Source organism: Sinohyriopsis cumingii, chromosome 3 (assembly GCF_028554795.1).
Source record: "Sinohyriopsis cumingii isolate HCF-2022 chromosome 3, ASM2855479v2, whole genome shotgun sequence".
Classification (NCBI taxonomy): domain Eukaryota; kingdom Metazoa; phylum Mollusca; class Bivalvia; order Unionida; family Unionidae; genus Sinohyriopsis; species Sinohyriopsis cumingii.
The window spans coordinates 94586805-94608854 of NC_142963.1; the positions used below are offsets into that span (position 1 = coordinate 94586805).

The following is a 22050-nucleotide window of genomic DNA, read 5'->3' on the forward strand; positions in this document are numbered from 1 at the left end:
ATTGTTGTTTAGAAATATTTCAGAAATAAAATTAATTAAATGATTGAAATTTATATGTAAATTATCCACAGACTTTCAAAAACAAATCTGATAAACTCATATGAAACGCATTTTATTATAGTGACGTTTCGGATGCACAGAAATAGTTTGAACAACATTCTCTTTGATTGTCAGGATTAAATTTACTTCGACACCGTTTCCTTGCTCACATGTACATGTCCAGATGTAAACAGCTCAAAGCTACTCTCTCGTATGGGTTTGAAATCCGTTCTAGTTTCCAGAAAATAAGACATGATGGTTCCAATATTAAATTTCGTCAATATCTGCGGCAGCATCGCTATTGAATATGCATTTTTCAACTCGATAAACGATGTTGAAGTAGTTACAGAAGTTGATGCTGATGCCGAAGCGTTAGCCACATTTTGCCCACCACCTATCGAGTGGCTATTACGGTCAGCTGACCACCCGCCACGTGATCGAAATTCCGAGCAAATTATGAAGTTCACCGAAGTCTGCATGAAATGAGCCCATTTCATACCGAATTTAACCGAGTTGCTCCGTAATTATCCAAATAACCTTCCGAGTTACTTTATACTCCAGCCAATCAAACGCTGGTGGGTACATATACATAACAAAATGGCATCTATTGTTGTTTAGAAATATTTCAGAAATAAAATTAATTAAATGATTGAAATTTATATGTAAATTATCCACAGACTTTCAAAAACAAATCTGATAAATTCATATGAAACGCATTTTATTGTAGTGACGTTTCGGATGCACAGAAATAGTTTGAACAACATTCTCTTTGATTGTCAGGATTAAATTTACTTCGACACCGTTTCCTTGCTTACATGTACATGTCCAGATGTAAACAGCTCAAAGCTACTCTCTCTCGTATGGGTTTGAAATCCGCCCTAGTTTCCAGAAAATAAGACATGATGGTTCCAATATTAAATTTCGTCAATATCTGCGGCAGCATCGCTATTGAATATGCATTTTTCAACTCGATAAACGATGTTGAAGTAGTTACAGAAGTTGATGCTGATGCCGAAGCGTTAGCCATATTTTGCCCACCACCTATCGAGTGGCTATTACGGTCAGCTGACCACCCGCCACGTGATCAAAATTCCGAGCAAATTACGAAGTTCACCGAAGTCTGCATGAAATGGGCTTTTCTCTGAGTATATATTCGAGTTACATCCATGTCCAGTACGTAACGGGACATTCGAGATGAAAGAAAGCATTAACCTAAAATGTGCAAGACGTCAGTCTCATTACACAGTAGACAGAGCCTTTTAGAAAGCTTCGTTATTTCAGGATTTAATTGCTAAAATAGCTTCTAAAATATGCATGTGGTGACGAAATATCATAAATAAATGAAAGTCAGTAGGTGTTATCGAAAATAAGCATAACAGAACAATATTCTCAGAAAATAGGAGATGAGGAAAAAATACAAATCATCAAATACCTGTAAGAAACGATACAAGATAAAAATAAAGAAGGACGAAGAAGAAATTTATCTTTTGAACAGTAAGTAAATAAACCTCGCTTTCCATTCATAAAGTGTTCAAATAAAAATTCATCCTATACAGTCTATGTATATATTGGCAACAATTGTATGAACATATCAGGTGTACAACTGTCGTTGAACTATTGTGGCAGATTTTATAAGTTGAAGCATGGGAGAAAATTTAAAATTATGTTCAGGGCCCGAGACAAAGTCCTTAACTTAAATATATTATGAAATCAAGACACGGATTATACGTATGACTCGTATATGTTGAAAATGTCAACCATCATTCATATATGTTGAAAATTTCAAACTATCTTTCCCAGGATACACGGTCGTTTTGTGTCTACCTACGAGAGCGCTTCCACTAGAAGATTTCGTCTTGGACGGGTGGACAACATTCGGGCAAATTCTATTCCTGCTCTAGAGTGGGTCAAAGCAATGGTCGGACAAACGACAACCACGGTAAGCGGCTCCATTTTTTTATTTATCAATTTGGTTTTGATGTATTTCAGATAAGAACAAATGAAATTATGCCTGTTTTCCACTATAATATAAAACACGCTTCACTTCGGCTATCGAATCGACCGACTTTCGTGGTCATTATTGGACTAGGAGCAGTGTCGTTGGAGGTTATGGTGGTGTTTGTAAGCATTAGAGCTTGTAATGGTGGTGATATTGGGCCCTTACTGTAACGATTGCGAAATTAGTTGTGAAGATTGCGCTAGTATTAATGATTGGTGGTGTCGCTGTTTCCGGCAGTGCTTGTGGTGTTAGTGATGTTCATTGTTCTGATGTTAGTGATTGTGGTGGTTGTGGCGATTGTCGCACTGGTGGAGATCGCAGCGTTGATACTCGTGGTGATGTGGTGTTATTATCGTAAAGGTACTGACGTTGTGGCAGTAAGGGTTGTTGTCTTTGTGCTGAGCAGGTATTGCTAGTGGGGATGTTATTGGTGTTACTGGAGATGGCGTTAGTGCTGGTTGAGGTGCTGGTGTATGGGTTTGTGTTGCAGTGATAATGTTGGTGATGATAGTTCAGATGGTGGTGAAAATATTGATATTTTATTATAAATACTTGTAACGATTACGGTGAATAGAATAGATTAACGACGAGGATGAAAAAAGAGCTGAATATGTCGCGCAGATATGTATTAAAAGATGAAGTTGATACATTGTGAGTAACAAAACGAATAATGGACCAAGATATCGATATTTTCTTCAGGAAATATTCAGGTTTTGTTGACCTCGCCCATCCTGCAAATGAAGGTTTATGAAAACGAGATCATTTGTTAGTGATAGATATCGAGGAAAACCTTCTCTGACATGAATTACGTTTCTTCTCTTTTTTGCTCGGAAAATTAGATTTGTCTAAGGATAATATAGCGTTTTCCAATGATCCGGGGGTCCATTATATTACCAAGACAACATACTAATTCATTCTCCAAAAATCGAGAGAGGCAATGCAATTCCAAATTCAGTCGATATCAGTACAAGCACCATTTTCAGACCTATCGAATCTCAGTTTATAATCTGACTAAGCGGTTCTTATAACCAGTACTATAGACTTTACCGTATACTACACAAATTGATAGTCTTGCTAACATGGTATTGTGCACAATGATACCTTTTTTCCCCACCGAATTCGGATATTCATAATACACAGTCGAATATGTCTCAGATTCAGAATTTAGTTCTTAGAAATATTGCCCAATTCAATCCTTACTACTGGAAATTAACTTCGTTTCAGCAAAGAAGGTACTATGGAAACTCTAATGTAGTTATCTTATTTATTCTTCGAAACGGTTAAGTCTAAAACTTCAATTCTGTTGGCAGCTACAGTCTTTAATGCTTTAAGAAGTTCTCGGTCAGATATTTGCGATTTGCATGGAGACGTATCTCAGACGTCCGATATAAGTTTCAGGCGTCCAGTATGTGTCTTATGCATACAGTAAGTTATCGAAAGCATTGAAGATATGATGGATAAAGTCAACTCCCATTTTGTATCACCAAAATAAGGATACTTTTTTGTCAATTTAAAAAAAAATGTTTCTAAGATTATAATCCTGCACCACTTTGGTACTCTGCTGGTTAAGTACCTTTTTACCATAGTATATGTTGTGTACAATTATCGAATAATGCAACTCAATCTAGATAAAAATCTGAAATCAATTGCACGTATTATTATCAACAGAGATCAGCGTCTCTGTCTTTATCATATCAGTATCTATTATGACATTATCGTTACTTTTGTAGTCTTAAAACTCACTTATTTATTTTTTATTTATTTATTTATTTATTTATGATTACATTTATGGACTAGCCATATTTTTCGATGTATTTGATTGCAGATGTTTTCTGGTCATTTTACAGTTTTTGAATACGTCGTCGAATAGTGCTTCTTTCCTTTGCGTGTCATTATTCAAGTAATTGATCTATTTGATACATAATATCTTTGATTTATAACCTCAATTTCAGATTCTTCTTTATGCGATGAAGGTTTAGCTACAGCAAAAACAAAAACTTATTTCAAACATAACACAAAATCTTTGTTTCATGATCGCTATTTGTTTCTTCTGAGGAACTTTGACAATGGTAACAAATTATCAACCTTCAGATGTTACAGGCATTCAGCATTTGAATAAAATAAATAAAAGTAAAGCATTACATCTCATTCCCATCTATGCGTAATGAACGTCGTGTTTCTGAACGGCCAACAACATGGGGAACTACGATAATGACTGAATCTCTTCGTCTCAATCTCAGTGATCCTTGGACCTCTGTAACGAGCAATGAAACTACATAGAAAATACATTTTATTGAGCAAAGGATTTCATAATTGATAACGATCGAGAAAACTACCTTAATTTAATATACGCACATTTTAGCGGTCTCTTGAGCCCATAGCTCATCCCTGTTAGACAAAGTTATCAATGGCAACTCGATTACGGCAAGATAGATTGCGGCTGACCAGGAAAACTCTTCGTGCTTTTAGAACGCTCCAATTGTGAATAGATGTTTGATCATGCAGATACAATGCTCGATAAACAAGCTAATGAAACTGCCTACGGGTCTCATTTCTAAGATCCCAATTTATCGGGTTTACCGAAGACCGTTGGAATGCCAATCTATTGAGCACGGAAGCTGATGATGCCATGATAGAGGGGACAAAAAAGGGAATTTCGGTCAATTGATATAAAAACTGGCATTCATCATTAATATTTTAATTCCTAATTTTATGACCGTCTTACCCTCCCTTATTCTCTCTCTCTCTCTCTCTCTCTCTCATTGGCATGCAAATTTGAATATTAGTAAATATTATCTGGAATAGGTATACCTTGATGGTAACTGATAATGAACAACACATAGATTTGGTCAAATGATGATAAATACAAAAAGAAAAGTTAGTTTAATAAATTGTTAAAACTAAGGCAAAAATCTTAATATTTTTTATGCTTCATTCCTAAATTCGAATGCTCTTTTGATAACGATTTGGGAAAAGTACATTGCGTTCGTTCATTCCTATAATCCTCGTCTTATTGATGAGATAATCGATAAAATAAACCACATCTTTTAGTATATATTCCAGTATCTGGTCTAAGACGGCTTGCATTTTCGAAGCGCATGCTTTACGTACTTGGAAATCAGCTTGGACGTAGGTCAGAACAATGTGGCTATCCGTATGACCAAAACTTAGTTCGACAGATAGCTTCTCTCTTGACTAATATTATAAAAGTTCGCTAATCAGACAAAAATAGACATGCAGGAAGCTCGTTTTTAGTAAGACATTGTTTCAATTGTATTTATTTTTCTCCTTTTATAGCTTATTGTTTCTGGATAAACCTTCCAAGACTTTTGACTTTATTAATAATGTCAAATCACTGACTTGTTTGGGGACTAACCATTTTCTACGGGCGGGAGGGGCTGTATATTCTCATGGCGGGACATTTTTGTTCTCTTCCGTCAAGATAATTTAAACGTTTATAGATGAATTTTCACGTCATCTGTGGACCACGCTGAACCGCTTTCGAACAGGAAAGGGTCGTTGTGCAATCAACCTTGTCCGATAGGATTAGTCCACTGACTCTTCCTGTTGATGTGGAACTCTGCAGATCATGTCACACATTGTGAACAATTGTCCAATGACAAAGTTCCACGGTGGACTGCAGGCTCTTCACCTTGCTGATGACGACGCTATTAACTACCGGAGCACGCAATGAACGCTATAATAATATTTACAACAACAACAACAACAACAACAACAACACACACACACACACAAATAATTAAAACAAATATCAACGATACCACTGGTTCTATTAAATTATAAATAGCACAAGATTCTTTGATTCAAGCTATTTGACAGTGACACTTATTTTTCTAATAAAGCACAGGTCCCCAAACCCCTCTCAAAAAAGCAAATGGTCGGTCATTTAGAAAGCATAGACATCAGTAAAAAGTTGTTGAAAGTTCTAATGTCAATGTAAAATAATCCACTTTTATGTGTGCAGATGAAAGGGTGGTTTACTTAATATTTTAGCAATCGATGTTGTGTACTGAACACACTTCATTCAATCTGTTTCTAATTGATCAGGTTGTAGACTTCTTAAAAACTTGCCCAAATGGTATATTTATTACACAAGAAATATCTTATATTATGGCTCTATTTAATGCTTATGGTATTGCACATTGTGACGGTACGGTCTGCTCTTTGAAATCACATATTAATGTTGTCGAGACATTCTGCGAAAATTGTGGAATGTGTATCAAATTAGATAAAACCAAACATATTGTAGTCAGAAATGATGGCTTTGTTAGGAGTAAGGGGAAGTGGTATTAGGCGGTTAAACATGTCCAGGCCTTCTAAGTACATGGTGCAATACTTGTGTGAAAAACTCATTGGAACAAAAGCAAAGGAAGTTCTCGCAATTCTAGCGAACAAGATTCTACATACATTAATTATTGTTAAAAAACGATAAGGCAATCAATGGTTTTGTTTTCAGAAATTATTGAAACCATTCCATTCCATTTGATAATCAGACCATATTAAACTTGTTGGTATTTCATGTGCAATTTGCAATGAATGTACAGGACAGATTTTGTACTACATTTCTGAACCATTCGAGACAAACATAATCCCTCTTACCACAAGGATAAATGTGAAAGATTGTCTATATGTTTTATTTCTTATTGCAAATGTATTTGAGAGTGATACCACTTGTTCTAGTGTTTTATGTGGATTATGTTGCTCAGAATGGATGAGAGTTTATATTCAAGGTAATGTTATATTAAGCCGAAAAAACTGAATGAGCCATGTAAAGTCACACGACTTAACGAAAGTTAAAGGCACATTATTCAGATATGGATTTTTTGTATACACATTGTGAAAAAGATGAAAAAGTACTTTAACTCAGCTTCAGGCAACATCTTCAAGACAAGTTAATTCCGGATTGGTATTCAAAATTTTTCATTATAATAAATGTTCTGATACTTTTTCTTCTCAGTTTTATCTAACCATTGATTTACATACCCATACAATAAATACATTAGCCAGACTCATATGGTCCGCCATAATTTATCTAAAAATAAACACGCAATAATGGCATCTCTCCTCATCAACTATTATGTATGTTGTGTGGCCAAAAAAAGCCAAAAACAGAAGATAAATATTATTTCTTTTGTAATGCCAAATTTTATCTAGATTTAAAACGTAAATTTATACCAAGGAGTTCTAGCAAACCAAGCCAACACAACCCACCAACCCCAAGTCTAAGAATCAATCTATAGTATCTCAACTTGTAGAATACGAACTTTTTTGCATTCCCTAGAGCAGAACAAATGAATATGTAACTAGATTGATAACATTACTCAATAAGTAATGTGTTTTCATGCCATGATTCTTCCAGTAATGAGCAGTCATGCATTATCTTACTGCATATTTCTATTAAGATGGTCAAGCTAGGTTTCATTTTAGTATTTTAAATTTCAGTCATTGTAATTGAAATGTGGTTCTTTACAACATTGAAACAGTATTATGTAACTGTTGTACTATGAGTCCTTAACCAATCATTGTAACTGTCATTATTTAACTGTTGATGCTTGATTCTCTCAGTCATTCCAACATGTAATAGTTCAGGTCTTCTCTAAGTTTTGGTGATTAGCGTTTATTTTTTGGAGGTAAGACTTTTTTCTCTGGACGCAAAGCCTGATTATTTAGCTCGAAATGTTGGGAATCATTTTTGTAACTGCACCTTTACCAAAGAGGAAGTAAAAGAGAAATAACCACTTTCATGTTTTTAACGTGTCTGCTGATGTACAGCTGAAAATATATCTTGGTTATACATGAAGCCCTTTGGCAAGATAAATTATAATATTAAATTTGTTCTTTATTCTTTTTTTAAAATTCAGAAACAGCCTCTTGAAATACATATTTATAGAAAAATATGAGATCTGTACACATACGAATTTCATTACAAAATGATTTGGTTTTGTTCGCAGTAAGTGCGAGCACCACCGATACAAAACCATTAGGGTGATTCTTGGCTGATTAAAGTTATTACTTTTAGTTCATAATATTGATGATATTGTATATAATAAAACATTAAATATACAATAAATGCGTCATCATTTTATTGGAAAAACGTGAAATAAACGCATCATAGTTTTCTTTGTAAAATATGAAATCCACACATCATCTTTTCATTGGTAAAAAGTGACACAAATGGATCATCTTTTTCTCTTGGTAAAGCGTGGCACGGACGAATTATCTTTATCTTGGTAAAACAGGAAATGAACCATAATCTTTTTATTTTCAAAATTATCAAATATACAATAAGGCATAATCTGCTTTCATTATGAAACATGATAACTGCAATAATTCGTCATCATTTTCATAGTAGTAGAAACACACTAGAATAATTGAATCAATTATTCACGGTAAAATGAGACATATACAATATACACATCATCTTTTCTTTCAGGACGAAAAAAAACTTCAGTTATTGCAGAAGGCGATGGACTGGCAAACCAAATTTATGACAGAGGTGAGATACAGTTTTTATAACATTCTGAGGTGAGATATGCCACATACTATGACGCTTCCTTTGCGTGTACCTTGAAGTAAATCATTTTTTTTTTATCTATTTCCGTTGGCCATACATGTTATTTCAAACAGTTAGGATTGGCATTAAAAGAACATATTTATTTTAACTCTGACTTTTAATCTCATCTCATTAGCTTTATAATATTTGCACCGAAGTCACATGCCACTGGTTTATAGACATACTCTTTTCGCCAGCTTTTATCTGCCACTGAATAAATTTTTATTCTAATGAAATGCCAACCTGGTCTGAAAGACTTTTAACCACACAAAATGTCACTTTATGATACCAAATATTTCATGTTCTGCCTGAAGGCCATATTGGGTAAAGGTATAGACTGTCATCTGCTGGGTCTGAGGGAACTAGCGACTGAGCTGGGGATACCAACACCAGACATATTCACAGACGAGGCTTACAAGATTTCCAACCATTTTTCCTTGTCTACCAGTCAGGTACAGTACAGACATCCTGTCATGTTTTAGATAGAATTAGTCCAAAACAGTTTGGTATTTTTTGTCATTTCCTGCCTTCGGATCAAACCTCGAATACATGCCGATAGCTGCCATTCGTACCACCTCAGCTATTTACAAAATAGGTAAGTCGATCCGATCGCATAAACAGCCAAAATGGTCCGAATAGATTTTTGGACAAATAAATATTATGATATTTCTATAAATTACTGTGAAACGATGCATATTTTTGACGAGGTTGTTCATAATGATCCTTACATTATTGTTTTCATTCAAAACTTAATGCGTTTGAAGTGGTGGCTGACGGCGATAGCAGGGCTTGAATATCAATGTCCTGTATCTTTTGGCCCGTATTGGACGATTCTCTTATGTTCTAGTCATGAATCATTGTCAAATGTAACTGTCCTGTCTTTTTTCATGATTTACGCTTCTTCCCATCCTTGTTATATTTCCATCTCTTTGTTCCAAAGCTAAACTGATATCCATGTATAAATATAAAAAATATACAAAAGAAAAAATATCATTTTTAATGAGAAATTACCAGTTAACTTTGTCGATAATTCTTTTTCTATCTCTTGCTTATAAAGGTTAACTGATATCCATGTATAAATATTAAAAGTATATAAATGCTAAAAACGTAATGTTTTATGAAAAATTAACTTTGTCAGCAATACTCTGAAGAAAATAAGGAGGATAACTCTTTTAGACAGGTACTGTCTGTCTAAATAAGTTCCCTCCCGTGCATTGCAATATGTTCTAAGTGAAAAAGAAAACCAATTGAACAGTTGTTTCAAATAAACAAATATCCCTGTTAATTTAGTACGGGTTGATTTTGAAACGAACAAAGAGTTTTTCATCTGAAAAGTTTTGTTCTTATGAAATATATTAAGGTGAAATAATTGAGGTTTGAAAGACGTCAAGTCATCTTTCTCTTTTTCAGTTACTGATCTACTGTAGTATATATTTCAACAGAAGCTGACAAAATAAGATTATATCACGTGAGGTAGACGCTTCAGGGTGCGCCAATTTGTTTCCGTTTTTCTTTGGTATTAGATTATGAGTAGTGAAGTGGGCCACCTTAGCCTCAAGGGGAATTAGCATTAAAAAGCCTGTTTAGCCTCTATGTAAATTTAACATGGGCAAAAACCCCTGGACCTGTTTAGCCTCAAGGGAATTTAACATGGAAAAAAAATCTTGGGCCTGTTTAGCGTCAAGGGAAAATGGAACAGGGTCGGGACCCTATTTAAAAAAAAAATGGGGTAGGCAATGAAAGTCAAGATCTTTTCGAGAGACATGGGTGGCCCTGAAAAGGGCCTTTGGGTTTATGTTAACATACCCTATTGTTAACACAGAGGGCACCGCATTGGTCTTCTTATTGTCCTCAAGCTGCGCCTGACTGCAGGACCGTAAATGAGAACCCTTTTTAGGCATCCTTGCCTCTCCACATTTATTCTTCTGATCCACAGGCTGGTGTCTGTCCTGTGGACAACTGTCCACTTGGATCGGACATACATCATACCGACCGTCCGGAACATCATGGAAGATACAAGAGTTGATGATTGCACGTCGGTCCACATGTTTGGGGTGCCGAGAATAGGTGAAGGAATGCAGTGAACTGCGCTTATTTATAGGGAGAGGAAGGATCGAAACGGATTGAGTTCATTGACCAATCCAAACACGCGTTACAAAATTCAGTCAGCCCACGTCCAATCCGAAGAGAACAGTCTGTGACGTCACATGTCCTATATAGATTCGCTAGCGCCTGTGCGCAGTCAATCCATGCGACAGTTTTTCAATATGACGGAAACTCAGAAAACGATAAATTGGGGTGCACCAGCCGTGGAGACTACCCAAGGGATCTCGAACTTACTTTCAGAAGAGGTGAATTGGGATTTTGTGGATTTTCTTACCTCGCAACAATTTGTTCCGGAACCGTCGCCACCTTCATTACCGCACGTGGAGAATTTTAGTTCATAGACTTCTTTTGTCTCATTGTTCACTCTCTCTGTTTTTTTAATTTCTTCACCGTCACAGTCTTTTCCTCCTCTTCATCCTCACTTTTTTCCCTTCTTCTTTTCTTCTCCTGTTTCTTTTTCTTCACCTGTCTGCTTTCTTCCTCTTCTTCTTCTTCCTCTTCTTCTTCCTCTCCAGAATCCCTCTCTTCTTCTGACTCCTCTTGTTTCCTAGGGCAATCTGGAGACCAATGTCCTTTTTCTTGACAATAATAACAGGTATCTTGACTTTTGTCTCTTTTAACCCCTGTTTTGCATTTTTGACGACCTGGACACTCTGAAGACCAATGCCCTTTCTTCCGACAGATATAGCAAGTATCTTGACTTTTATCTCGAAAGGAAGGAGAGTAGTCCTTCGACTGGTCTGAAGAGAATTTTCTAATGACCCCTCGCAAAGCTCTGATGAAACGTTCGATCTGTGTAGTCTCTTCCATCGTTGTGCTCGGTTTGAGAGTGAAATGAATAGTGAAAGGACAAGACACATGCCCTTTATATAAGGTGGTCTGCCATGACTATAAAGTAACCCATGGTGTTTAAACTTTAGTCATTTGACTTTTTGCTATCAAGATGAAACGATCCAATTCATTCAAGAAGAAAGAAGAAGAAAGTAAGAGGCAGAAACGTGATCTATCGCCTCGTACCAGGGCTGAAGTCTTGGCACAGATTCATGCCAGTGATTTTGAAGAAGACATGAGTGAACCAGAATCCAAACCCAGAGAGTTTTAGTCTAAACAAAGTTCACCACCCTTAGTCAACCCTGAAAAATACTATTCCATTCAAGAGACGGAAAAGCGTCCCTCTAGAAAATTTAGAACCACGGCTTACAAATACACAGTAAAGTTTAAAGATTTCAAGTCCGACGTACCGTTAGAGAAAGCAGAAGGGTTCATCACCGAGATGTAGGATTCTTTGCTCACCACACTCAAGCGACAATGTCAACCCAAACAATACGATCGCTTGAGACTTTCCATACAACACGACGGTTTGAAATTCCCTGTTTGGATGGAGTTTAGCAGCCCTGCAGAATTGACCGCTTCCAAAGTCATGGACAAGATTCAACACGTGCAACAATCTAATGACCAGTTTGACATCACCGAAAAAGCCACACTGGACATGACCCACGTCTCTCCTCCTCAAGGGACCGGACAACGCAATAAGGTGTTATTGGTGAACGGTCTTTGAAGCACCAAAAAGAGCCTCGTCCAAATTCACAATTCTCAAGACCAGATGTGTTTAGCCAGGGCTATCGTGGTGGGACGAACCTATGTCGACAAAAACGACACGGCAGAATGGAAAAGAGCCTGGAAAACTATTCGACAATTGGACCGAGCCAAACAACGAAACGAAGCAGAACTCCTATTACAACAAGCCGGCTTGCCCAAAGACAAACTCTGTGGCATTCCTGAAATGCAAAAATTGCAAGATGTTCTAGCTCCACGCTACACCTTGAAAGTGCACCCTCAAGAAGTGAGCGGGCCTCTGTTGTTTCGAGGGAAAGACTTTAAGGATGGAAAATACATTCACCTCTATCATCACGATGAACATTTCGATACCATTACCAGTATCACCGCATTCCTGGGATACAGTTATTACTGTGAGAAATGTGACTATGGCTATAACAATCGAGAGCAACACAAGCATTGTGGATCGAAATGCTCAGGATGTTTGGCCTCTCAACCCTGTCTGAACGAAGGGCAAGAACGAGTGCATTGTCCAGCTTGTCTGCGCACGTTTGTCAGCCCTGCCTGTTACCAACAACATCTGAAGACGCAAGGTTCACAGCAGAAATGTGCTTGTCAACTGCTGGGATTGTGCCCCACGTGTGGACAAGGCCTATGTACCAATAATACCAAGGCACACGTTTGTCGAGGAAAGAAAAAATGTCACATTTGTCACCGAATCGTGGACTTGGAACACCAATGCTACGTGCAAAAATACCAATCCCAACCAGAGAAAGAGGACGGTCACAAGAAGAAAAGCAATTTCATCTTTTTCGATTTCGAATGCATGCAAGAGACTGGCATTCACATTCCTGATTTTTGCGTGGCTCATCGAGCGTGCGAGAAGTACATTCAAGAACCTATTTTCAGTCATTGCCCTCACTGCAGTAAGATTCCTGGAGGGCGTGAAAAAATCTTTCGGGGACCGAACACGCTAGCCGATTTCGCTCAATGGGTCTTAGACCCCATCGACAAGACGTGGAGCCAAGAGGACATCGAACGTTACGGAGATTGTCATCGTCATGCCACGGTGATGGCTCACAATTTCTCCGGATACGATGGACAGTTTCATTTGAGATACTATACAGAACATGGTACCGAGCGTCCTAAAGTCACTTTGAACGGAGCCAAGATCATTTTCATGCAAGTGGAACAAGTGCAGTTTAAAGATTCAATGAGTTACTTGGTCATGCCTTTGAGTCGAATGCCTAACACTTTTGGAATGACAGAAATGGCTAAAGGGTACTTTCCTCACTTTTTCAATACGGAAGCCAATCAACATGCCGTTCTACCCCATTTGCCTGAGGCTCACTATTACGACCCCGACAACATGCGTACCGAACAACGAGAAGCTTTCTACGCTTGGTACCAGGTCCATGCCTCCGACCCTTTCGACTTTCAGGAAGAAATGTTAAAGTATTGTCGTTCCGACGTGTACATTTTACGGCGATGCTGTGGAACATTTCGAGAACTGTTCATGGAACACGGAGGGGTCGATCCTTTGAAAGAAGCTTGCACCATTGCCAAAGTGTGTTCCTTAGTGTACCGGCAACGATTCATGCCTGAAAAGACTGTGGCTGTCATCAGTCCTCAAACGACCAACTATGTCAAACGTCAATACTCGATCAAAGCCCTACGCTGGTTACATTACTTGTGCGACAAGGAAGACAAATAGATTCAGCATGCCCGCAACGGAGGGGGTGAAAAGACCATTGGAACGCATTCGGTCGATGGCTGGGACTTAGAAAACCCCAAGATCGTGTACGAGTTTAACGGTTGCTTATTTCACAGATGCCCCGTCTGTTACCCTGATCGTGGCACTAAAAATCAGTTTTTACAACGAACCATGGAAGACTTGTGCCAGGCCACTTGTCAGAGACGCCTAAAGTTAGAACAGGAAGGATACCAAGTGGTGGAAATGTGGGAACACGAGTACGATCACCGTTTGAAAACCGATCCCGAGTTTAAACGCATCGTGGAAAGTTACCAATTCATGGACCCCCTGAACCCGAGGGATAGTTTGTACGGAGGAAGGACCAATGCCACCTGTTTGATGTACCAAGCCGACGAAGAGAAAGGAGAAGAAATCAAATACTTGGACGTGTGTTCCCTGTATCCCTACGTGTGCAAATATTGTCGCTTTCCTGCAGGGCACCCACAATTGCTGACGGAACACATCGACCTGGTCAACATTCGACAATACGAAGGCTTGATCAAGTGCAAAGTTTTGTACCATCCCGTGTTACCTTACCATTGCCAAGACAAACTGATGTTTCCCTTGTGTCGTACATGTGCCGAAACGTGCAACCAAGACCAACCTTGTCATCACACCCAGGAAGAACAAGCCTTGACGGGAACCTGGGTCAGCGTAGAATTGTTTAAAGCTCTGGACATGGGATACCAACTGTTAGAAGTGTACGAAATTTGTCACTTTCCCAAGACACAACAATACCACAAGGGAGACCCCTGTCAGAAAGGCATTTTCTCAGACTACGTGGATGCCTTTTTGAAACTGAAACAAGAAGGCAGCGGCTATCCTTCCTGGTGTCACACTCCCGAAGACCAAATACAATTCAAAGAGAAATACTGGACACAAGAAGGCATCACTTTAGATCACATCGACAAAAACGAAGGCAGGCGATAGTTTGCCAAAGTGATGTTAAATTGCTTGTGGGGAAAAATGGCACAACGACCGTGTTTACCCAAGAAGGAATATTTGACAGAACCTTCCCGCTACTTCCAGATGATTCACGACAAAACCAAATTCATCAAATACGTGGACGTCGTTCGCGAGGATTTGATCTTAGTGAATTACGAAGAAGATCTGGACTTTGTAGAAGCCGATCCCTTTGGAAATGTCATCATTGCGGCTTACGTGACAGCTCATGCTCGTTTAAAATTGTACGAAGCGTTAGAACTGTTAGGGGAACGTGTCCTTTACTTTGACACGGACAGTTGCATTTACATCGATCACCCGAGTCACCGGCACCCTGACATCGAAGGAGACCGTTTAGGAGCCTGGACAGACGAGCACCCCGACGACAAGATTCTAAGTTTCACGAGTGGCGGTCCTAAAAATTACGGCTACGAATACCGGGACAAACAAGGAGAAGTGCACACGAAGTGTAAAGTGAAAGGATTGACTCTGAATTATCGTACCAGTCGAGTGGTGAACTTTGGCATATTTAAAGAAGCCGTGCAGTCTAGAGAAGATGAACACTTTAAAGTGACCACCTATCAGCCCAACAAGATTGTACGTTTACCCACTGACCACATCGTCAGTCGACCCTTGGAAAAAGTCTACCAAATTGTGTACCAGAAGCAAGTGCGACTTCCCAATCACTTCACCTTACCGTATGGACATGTTGGTATTGGCCTGTATATAAAAAGGAACCCTAGGCAAGATCGATAGTTCATTGTGACTACCAAGACCAAACGAACAAGATGAATCCTTTTGAAAGAGACAAGATTTCAGTTTGGGGATTGTAAAAATGTTTTACCTTCCCCTAGTGTGACTAATATTGGATGGATAAGACCCATACATTGCGACGGAAAATGTCCGGAAGGAAACTGCAATTGTCCATGCGGTTACCATTGTAATTGCGTAACGGAGTTTGCAGACGAGTGCGATTGTGAGCCTTGCGATGGAAGCGATGCTGTACGTTGTGACCTTAGCGATGCCGTAAAGCATCATGGGAACTTTAGTGTCAATACCCCTATCATGGAAAGTGACGATGTACGTGTCAAACCTGAGGGATGCGAAAGCGATGCCGCTCGTCCTCTTGGACACTTTACTGGGTTTCGTTTTAAAGGTGAATGTCCACCTTCACGTTTACCCCCCTACGGATGTCATCCAGCCCTGAGTAAACTCCTCTCCATGTCACCCTACCCTCATCGAAATGAACCTGTGAAAGACGAATATTCGTTCCCTGTGCGTTTGTCTGAATACTGCGACTTTGAAAATCGTCTTCAATCGTTCAAAGGAAAATGGCCTAAGTATCTGAGAGGACCGACCCCCGAAGAATTAGCCAGAGCCGGATTTTTCTACTTGGGCGAAGGGGATAAAGTCAAGTGCTTCAGTTGTGGTGTGTCACTTCACCACTGGGAACCACAAGATTCGGCCTACCTAGAACATGCTCGATGGTCACCGAATTGTCATTACTTACCCTTAGTGGGACCGAGACATTGAAGTAACCTACCATGTCGTTGAAGAAGAAACCAGACTGGTTAGGAGTCAAATGTTGGACATCACCGAGACCAGTATTTAAACTCCATTTCAAAAACGATATTGAATCATTGCCTAAAGAACTACAAGAGAAGATTTACAAGGAAGTTTGGCAGGGACTTGCCAGAGTGAAATCTCAATGGGTAACTGTAGAACTTTTGTGTCGAGAAATTCACAAGAGGAAAGTGAAAAAAGTCAACCAATGTGTTAGATTTCTCTGGGTCAAGTGTGCATTTATCCTATTATATTACTTTAGACTGTTTACATCAAAAGAGTTCAGTGAGATTCTTGGACGTTACCCTGAGCAGCAGTGGTCAGAAATTACTCACTATGTGGATTACTTTTGCTCTAGGAGAAGATTGTGAATTGTACGGACTGACCTATTCATGGATGCTTTGCTAGAGAACATTCGTGCTTTGCCTGTGGAGTTGAGAGAAAGGATTTACCGAGAACTGGTCAAAATTCAAGTGAAACGCAAACGCAAAGTTATTCATCCGTTTTTAAATGATGCTCTTTTCCAAACTATAAGAAGACTGATTATGAATGGATATTACATCAGTCACAAAGGTAAACGAGGCTATTGGCCACCACCCAGTGATTCCAAAAACATTACTTTACAAGAGAACATTTTGGGCTTGCCTGTGGAGTTGAGAGAACGCATTTACCGAGAACTGGTCAAAATACAAGTGAAACGTAAAGAACAGTTGCATCCGTTACGTCACCGGTGTTTGAACCACTGGTACCTGAATGCTATACAAGGACTGATTCAATTGAAACTGTTCCATTGGACAGACATTGATCAACGACCCCTGGTTTTAAAAAGGATTGGTTTGCTATTGATGATTCTATCTACTACATTGTAAACTTACTGCATCGAATTCCAGAGGAAGAGTTAACGAATTACCAACATCTTTTCCACAATGTCAACTTAGTGAAAGAGGAAACTTCTGAACGAATTGTAATGTGTAAATTAGTGATTAAACGATTTAGATTCGACAATGAATTAAAACCATGTCTGTGCAATCGGTACATTTCTTGTGTCAGACAATAGAGGATTTAGTATGACCTATTCATGGATACTTTACAAGAGAACTTCCGTGCTTTGCCTGTGGAGTTGAGAGAACGCATTTACCGAGAACTGGTCAAAATACAAGTGAAACGTAAAGAACAGTTGCATCCGTTACGTCATCGGTGTTTGGACCACTGGTACCTGAATGCTATAAGAGAACTGATTCGTCAGAAATTGTTTCAGTGGTCAGACATTGTTCAACACTTTGAGGTCGCCAATGATCGACATGTTCATCATTTTGGTTACTTCGAGATTCACCTAGTGCAACGCACTGAGGAAGACGAGTTAAAGGATTACAAAGGTCTATTACGTGGAATCTGCTTAGTGGAAGAGGAAACTTCTAAACGAACTCTGAACTGTAGGTTACAGTTTGGAGCATTTAAATTTCCAACTGGAGAACGAAGATCTCTGGGTAGAAAGTACGTGCATTGCATCCAGAAAAAGAGAATATAAAAACAGGCTGTCATGCCAAGGTTTTTATCACATGTGATTGAACAGATTCCGTGGAAGGAACTCAATGACCATATTCAAACCGTGGATCATTACCATCAATTATTACAAGAACTGTATCCGTTCAACTTGGGTCGACAAGTGGTGTGTGTCTTAGTGACTTGTTTTCTGGGATTTCGTTTACCAGCCGATTCCTTGTGGACTCTTTACGAACAGTACTTACCACCCAAATGGCCTTAAATGGTCACGAAAGACTCCTTTTGCTCAAAGCCTTGCGTTTTCATCTGGATACTTCTCGACCTCTACAGGTAAAAAAAGATTCGTCAACTTTTAGCTACCGAAGACGTGTATGACGATGTGTGTGTAGCTTGTGACTTACACCCCCATTGGACAGATGTACGTGACTGGAAAAAAGGGGTTTTGAGGCTTGGACCCAAGAAGTGGCCCAGTATGCACGAGAGTTGTTCAAGGAAAAAAGTTACTTTTCAACCTGTGTTAGTGACAGTACCAGAAGAAGAAGAACCCGTCACCCAGGACAGGACTGTCGTAGACATGTCTGAAAGACCCTTTCAAAAGGACACTTCTGTGACCTTACCCCCTATAGAACTGGTCAGAACATTACCCAGAACATGTTGTACAGACACTTGTTATTCCACGTTGATGGTTTTCATGTGCCTTTTATCGTTGTACTTAAGCCTTTGGATTTTATGTATTTTTGTCTTTCGTGTTCATGTTTAAAACATTCAATAAACGTGTCCTGAATAAAAAGTATATAAACTCTTGTCTTGTTTGTTTTCGTGTCACAAGTGACATTCCTAACACTATGGCTACCTCTGCTGTCTCTGCTCCCTCTTCCTCCACTGTCAAAGTCATCGACGAACACTTAGATCGTGCCAGTTGGGAGGCTTTGTATCTTCGCCATCCCTTTAACATGCTCATTGCTGGACCTAGCGGTTCAGGCAAAACAGAATTCGTCAAACGTTTGATCAAACATAAACATCATTTGATCGATCGACCACCTCAACGGATCGTGTGGTGTTACAAAGAGTGGCAATCGGCGTACAGCCTCTTGCGAGAAAGTCAAGTGATTCCATCGTGTTTGTGGAAGGCATTCCTAAAGAAGATGACGGAATCGTCTCTGACTCCCGTCAAACCCATTTGGTCATTTTCGACGAACTGTTAGTAGAAGACGAAGAAGAAATTAAACTGTGGTTCACGCGCAAAGGGCATCATCGTAATGTCAGTGTCGTTTACATCACTCAAAATTTGTTTCAACAAAGTAAAGCCCATCGCACCGTCAGTCTCAATGCGTATTACGTGGTCTTGTTTAAAAGCCCTCGAGATAAATCGCAAGTGCAAGTCTTAGCCAGACAGTTAGGAACCCTTGGCTAACTCAGGCGTACGACGATGCCACTCAAACTCCACACGCTTATTTACTCGTCGATTTGAAACCTACAACCCCCGATGATTTGCGATTTCGTACCCCATTGTTTCACCACTGGTGTCAAGACGGAGGGCCTGTCCTGTACACGTCTCCGTCCTCGACTTAACTTCACTCAAAAAAATCTATAAAAACCTCAGACACTTTTCGTCTGTCTCACACAGTTTGAACATGACGTCCCTTCAGTCGCATCTTCCCGTCAAATTGATTCGTGCCTTGTATGGCATCAGTCGAGAAAAAAATCCACAAATACGAGCTCGTGTCTTAGAAGCTAGTCTCAAAGAAGTCTTACGATGGTTCACGGTGACAGCACGTCAATTACTGCAAGGGATCATTCAGATTCCTCATCAAACCAAACGCTTTTTTGATCGAAACAAAGTCGCTTTGACCCAACTGGCCGATCCCCGCATCGACACTCAGACCAAAAACAAATCATTTTGAAGCCTGGAGGGAACGGTACTCTAGGAGGGATCATCATTCGCTCTCTCTTAAGATTCGATCATTATGCTCCTAAAGTTCTCCCCAAGAAAAAAGCCAAACGTATCTCCAAGAAGAAGAAAAAGAACCACGGTGTCAAGACCAGGTCCCCAAGGAGACCCGTGTTTCCAAGAACTTCTCCAGTGGCGGGACCCTCCTCTTACCAGTCACCACCCCGGAAAAAGAAAAGCCCCCAGAAAAAGAAGCAGAGAAAAAGTCCCCAGAAAAAGAAAAGCCCACAGACAACAAGAGAGGCACTTCGGCCAGGACGCAACCTTACACTCGCAAACCACGACCTGCAACGACGGTGACAGCGTCTCCGGTAGCCTCAGGTTCATCCACTTCTCCGTTGATGACACCAAGAACTGAGAAGTACTTGGAGACGTTGATCACACCAAGACCTTCTCCGTTGATGACCCCAAGAACTTCCCCAGTGGCAAGACCCTCCAATTTAGTGGCAGTGGCCGCTGCTCACAAAGTACCATCTCCCAAAATCAAAGTTCAAGAAAGATCGGGCATGTTACAAAGTTTACTGGATTTGTCCAAGCAAGAATTGGCTCGATTTAGTCCGTTACGTACCCCTGCACGACGTGTCATGCCTGTCCTGAAGTTGATACGACGTAAAGACAATCAGTGGCGACGCGTTCCAGTATAAAAAAAAGACCTGCGACCAAGTAGAGGTATCAGTGAACTTCCAAAAGATGTCACCTCCAAGAAGTGCACACAGTCACTATCGTCAAAAAAGAAAGAGACAAAGGCAGACTCGTCATCCGACAAAACGCTTAGCCAAGCATCGACGTTACCCTAAGAAAAGACACAGTCGTTCAAAGAAAAAGAGGCCTCAACATAGGGGAGGATTCCTTGGCGATTTTGGAAAAAAACATTGTCACCTTTATGACAAAGCGATAGTCCCAAAAAAAAAAAGATTAGCGAGATGTCCCAGTTACAACACGAATTGCAGTCCTTGATGGATCGCCAAGATTTGTCCGAAACAGAAAAATCGCAAAAGTATGGTCAACTCTTGCAACGACTGCAACTCTTTCACCAGAAAGCTTTAGACGAAACAGCTCTTCTCATTCTGAAAGATTTTAAGACCTTGATGAAAAGTCCATCCCCCACACCACCACTACCACCACCACTACTACCATCCCCAGGGGTCACCAGAGACGCTACCCCACGAAGGCCTGAGGAAGATGAGATACGAGAAGTGTTTCAAACACCGTCAGCAGTTCCCATGTCTAGTAACATTGCAACATCCTTGTTGACCCCGTCCCCCACACCCCAACGAGAAGAAATGAAAGCATGGGTTAAAAAGATGATGTCCACTCCTCCTTCGACAGAAGTGAGAAAGAAAGAAGGGAAACCAGAAGTGAAGAAAGAAAAGAAGACCAAAGCCATTCCACTGCCACCTCCGCCACTACCTTCGACTTCTACTCCCGTAGCCCATCGGACACGTAAATCCGTTTCCAAACCACCCTTTCTTCCCAAAGTAGCATCCTCGAAGAGTGGGTGCCTTATTAACAAACAAATAAAACATGGAAAAGGTGTTAGCCAGCATTTACTACGATCCCTCCCATCCTGCAGGTTACGCAGGAGTTCAAAAATTGTATCGCGCTGCCAAAACGCGACTGAAAAGTCTCCGTTTACCTCAAGTGCAACGATGGTTACAAGAACAAGCTACCTACACTTTACACAAACCCATTCGAAGCAAGTTTCCCAGAAGATGCACCCGAGTGGAAGGCATCGATCATCAATGGCAAGCCGATTTAGCCGATGTCTCTCATTTGGCAAGCTACACTCGTGGCTACAAATATTTGTTTTGTGTCATCGACGTCTTTTCCAAATTTGCCTGGGTTGTGCCCTTGACTTCCAAATCGAGCAGTGAGTTAGTGCGAGCCCTGAAACGAGTGTTGAAACAGAGTGGTCGTCACCCTCTTCAATGGCAAACGGACAAAGGTACCGAATTTCTGAACCAAGCTTTCCAAAAAGAATTAAAGAAACGTGACATTCATTTTTTTACCACCGAGAATCCTGAAACCAAAGCCAGCATCGTGGAACGTTTTCAACGCACTTT

The 22050-nt window shown here is 39.9% G+C and overlaps 1 protein-coding gene across 1 annotated transcript in view; it reads left to right on the forward strand.

Annotated features, from left to right (window-relative positions):
- LOC149803317 (choline O-acetyltransferase-like) overlaps positions 1-22050 on the forward strand; it is an 86035-nt gene that overhangs the window by 53857 nt on the left and 10128 nt on the right. Inside the window, 3 exon segments of the mRNA XM_089953914.1 lie at positions 1840-1978; positions 8493-8555; positions 8927-9064. Coding sequence (XP_089810040.1) covers positions 1840-1978; positions 8493-8555; positions 8927-9064 — 340 coding nt within the window.